At 51.9% G+C, this 3,994-nt stretch overlaps 1 protein-coding gene across 2 annotated transcripts; it reads left to right on the forward strand.

Moving 5' to 3' along the window:
* The first annotated feature begins 201 nt into the window (after positions 1-201).
* UBXN10 (UBX domain protein 10) lies at positions 202-2,600 on the forward strand. 2 transcript variants are annotated; one of them, XM_044278606.1, is made up of 2 exons: positions 202-257; positions 1,014-2,600. In XM_044278606.1, the coding sequence occupies exon 2, from the start codon at positions 1,029-1,031 to the stop codon at positions 1,770-1,772; it is 744 nt and encodes a 247-aa protein (XP_044134541.1). In that variant the 5' UTR covers positions 202-257; positions 1,014-1,028; the 3' UTR covers positions 1,773-2,600. The 2 variants fall into 2 exon arrangements, with proteins under 2 accessions (XP_044134541.1, XP_044134542.1); XM_044278607.1 differs by lacking the exon at positions 202-257 and adding an exon at positions 288-753.
* Positions 2,601-3,994: the final 1,394 nt, after the last annotated feature.

The following is a 3,994-nucleotide window of genomic DNA, read 5'->3' on the forward strand; positions in this document are numbered from 1 at the left end:
TAGCATGATCCAGAATAACTGGCCTTAGAGCCCCCTTACATACAAAACCCAAATCACTCACGGGAACCTTTCGCCTTAGTAAACCACCAACAACATGGCCGCCGCCAGCACAGCGACATGGCTACACAATCCGGGCATTCGCGTGCACGCGGTGACGTCAGGCCGGGCGCCTGACGCTTGGTTACCCCGGGAGACGGGGTTGTTTACTAGCCGCTACTGGACGGGCAGATGGCGGCCGTAGGAGCGGCCCAGGACAGGTAACCCGAGGCGGGTTCTTAGTGGGCGAATAAACGGGTCACTACACGGGTCGTGAGGAGCGTGGGCTACTAGTGCGGTGTTATGTGGGGGGAACCGGTTAGGGGTCGGTTATGTCTCCACCCCCTGCAATTAGTGGGTTATTCCGATCAGTCGTAGCTTGTATGAGCTGCCCCGCTTGGGGTGTACTATTTATGGGGGTGTTTGGTCAGTCATATGCTATACAGGGTGGTAGATATATTTTGGAGTGAGGGGGGCGACTAATTAGGTTCTGGCTATGCAGAAATAGGGTGCCCTCTGTAGGTAGGGTAGTGCCCTGCAGAAAGCTGACTCCGCAGGTGGAGGTGACTCTGGTGATGCATTACTATTGCCTCTTTCATGCTGCGCCACCATTTTGAGACATTTGCATGGAGTTGCACGTAGCTCCTGTTTTGGGGACGTCACAGACCCTGCACTTAATGATCAGGACTTCTATCTGCTCCGGCTGGCATGAAAGAGGTAAGTGCATGGAGCCGTTTTCTGTTTGGGGCCCTTTGACGCGTTGGGGTTCCCTCCTGTACCGCGTATTGAGGAGGAGGACACCGTTCAGTCCTGGGGGTGACTTTTGGGGGGGCCTGTTGCTGTAGTGATGGCACACTCATTACACATGGGGTGCCTCCTCAGTAAATAGTTATTTTTTATTTTTTATGGGGGGGGGGGGGGGTAGGGGCATCTAGACTTTTCTGTGGAGGACGCTGATTTGTTTCCACGTTTTGCAGGTAGAGTGAATAGAGATGGCATCTGCTCCGACCGGCCTTAATTCTCTTGCCACAGGGGACCCCCTCCAGAGGATGCACGTCACCAGACCCAAATCTGCTAAAGGTCGCACCAGGACCACCCTGCAGGGCACCACCCACAACATGGAGGCTTACCCCTGCCGCACGTCACCTACTCCCAGGGTGTCATCAGCAAGAGCCCTGCCTGGTCCCAGGATGGCACAGGACGAGATATCGGAGCCTCTCCACCAGCTTCCATATAGGCCACCATCCTCCAGCCTCAACCGCTATCGAGTGCTCCCCTCCATTGGCACAGTAGGTGGTCCAGAGAACGTAGGGGATCAACTTGTCTATAAAACCAGCGCCATGAGGCTGACCCCCGAGGTCCACGATCGCCACAACACCAAGACACTGTTTCGGGAGCAGAACAAGCCTCACCAGATGAGCAACCACCAGGGCCAAGTCAATATGGAGGACTCTCAAGCGAAAGGACAGGAGCCACCATCCGAACAGGAGCCCAGGCTTCTCCTGGCCATCAGGTCCCATTCCGGTCAGAGGTTTGAGCAATTCTTCCGCCCCTCGGACACACTGTTCACCATCCTAGTGGCGGCGGAGGAGAAGACGGGGGTCTCATGTAAGGACTGTAGTGTGGAATCAATGGAGATACCAAGACGGAGCTTCACAGACCTCAGCCAGACCTTACAGGAGTGTCGGATCCCCAACAAGTCTGTAGTGTGCATCCATCGGCTTGGAAGGAACTGAACCTGCGGTGCCTTAAATGCATACATCATCGACCGACACTGTGACCCTGAGACCGTGACCCCCCTCCCAATACAGAAAAGCTGGGTCATCACTGACACTGATCTGCATTCATATCTCTCCGGGGGTCACCACTCTGCTTTCCCAGACCCCTGACTGGAATGGATACCATGGTTCCATACTGATGTGAAAACCAGGCAGATCAGTCAGAAGCTGTGAGGAATCCCTTCCCCTGTAGGAGTTGTTCTGACAACCACTAAACAGAGATAATTGGAACCAGTTTTTGTCAGAACTCAACTTGCACATAGAGGGGATTTTCCAGACTTATTTTTACATTTCGCCCAAGAAAAGCTGGTTGGCAAATCCAATGGGAGTTGTAGTCAAGGCCGTACTGGTTTAAGAGAGCGACTCGGTGACAGGAATGCTTAATACGTCTTAACACGGCTGGCAAGATGGCGACCCTGGGCGCTGCCCCATGCTCTTTTATTATTGAAGTCTCAGATGCCCACCGTAGATAATAGCCCCCTCCCCCATGACGGTTTGCCAGGATTTGTAGGATTTTCTGGAGCTGCTCGGTTACCTCCTCCAGTACATCGTTCAAATAGATTATTTTGTTGATTCTTGAGTGTTACAACTTCTCCGTGTTATTTACCGCATCCGTGTTTGATGAGCAGAACCCCCCCCCCCCTATATTTAAAGATGATTGTGTTATTAACCGGCCAATATCTACAGTGTTGTATATGTGCCGCAGCCCCCTACAATGATCTCCCTACTTTCATCTCTTAAAGGGCCAGTCTTCTATAAATGAGGCTTAAAGAGGACCTTTCATGGGTCCAGACATTATGAAATAACTAGCACATTATGTAGGGCACTGTGCACGAATGTAATATCGCTTACTGGTTTGTCTGGGCGCCGCTCCGTTTCCCCCATTCACTTTTCCCGCCTGGTATGCTAATGAATAGCATCGGTACAGGGGGGAGGAGGAGACTGCCCCGTTTCTCAATGGGCGTCTCCTTCTCCCTGGCTGTGACGCTCTCCGCTGTGATTGGACCGCGCTACAGCCACGGAGAAGGAGACGCCAATTGAGAAACGGGTCAATCTCCTCCTCCCTGTACCGATGCTATTCATTAGCATACCAGGCGGGAAAAGTGAACGGGGGGCACAGCAGATGGCGCCCAGACAAACCAGTAAGCGATATTTCATCCCTGCACAGTGCCCTACATATCCTGCTAGTTATTTCATAATGTCTGGACCCATGAAAGGTCCTCTTTAAAAGGGGTATTCTGGGACCGGGCTTGTCCCACTAACCCGCTGTGACCAGACATGGCACTCCTGTAGGACACTGTGTAATATTCAGTACTTGCTGTACGGGCTCCCGGTCACACGACCCTACTCTTCAGAAAATTCTGCTTCCCCAGCCATGTCCTTTACCAGGTTTCCGGCCTGGGCTATGGGTGGAAGTGACGCCCCATCCAGAGCCCAGGCCGGAAACCAGGTAAAGGATGTGGCGTTGGCAGAAGCTGGATTTTCGGAAGAGGATTGTCACGTGACCAGATCACCGATAGTCCGATCCACGGGTTGGTAGCTATATTCCAAACTTTCTCCTACGGGGGTGTTGTGTGTAAGTAAGGCGAGTTAGCAGGGCCTGTCGTGTCCCAGAAAACCCCTCGAGTCGCTTTCTAATGAATGGTTCTGCTGCTTTGTAATAGAATTTGTGTTTCATTCAGTATATCTGCTTCCAATCAGTGAATTGCATTATTATTGCTTGTATACACAGGATGAGACCGAACACTTCACCCTTTGCTGCATAAGCAAGACTTGGTCCACATGAGTTTTCAGCCTGTGGATGTTCTCGTTCACTGACAGCAATCTTGGAAACGGTGAAGTGAAATACAAAGGGAGGATTTGTTAAAAGGCATCTGTCAGCAGTTTTGTACCTATAACACCGGCTGACCTGTTACATGTGCACTTGGCAGCTGAAGGCATCTGTGTTGGTCCCATGTTCCTATGTGCCCGCATTGCTGAGAAAAATTATGTTTTACTATATGCAAATGAGCCTCTAGGAGCAACGGGGGCGTTACCATTACACCTAGAGGCTCAGCTCTCTCTGCAACTGCCGATTGACAGGACCAGGCAGTGAAATCTTCATGCCCGGCCCTGTCAATCAAAGTCTAGCAGTTGCAGAGAGAGCAGAGCCTCTAGGTGTAATGGTAACGCCCCCGTTG

This window comes from Bufo gargarizans, chromosome 2 (genome assembly GCF_014858855.1).
Source record: "Bufo gargarizans isolate SCDJY-AF-19 chromosome 2, ASM1485885v1, whole genome shotgun sequence".
Classification (NCBI taxonomy): Eukaryota; Metazoa; Chordata; class Amphibia; order Anura; family Bufonidae; genus Bufo; species Bufo gargarizans.

Excerpts from the sequence above, each read along its gene's own strand:
- UBXN10 (XM_044278606.1), top strand. The coding sequence starts at position 1,029 with ATGGCATCTGCTCCGACCGGCCTTAATTCTCTTGCCACAGGGGACCCC.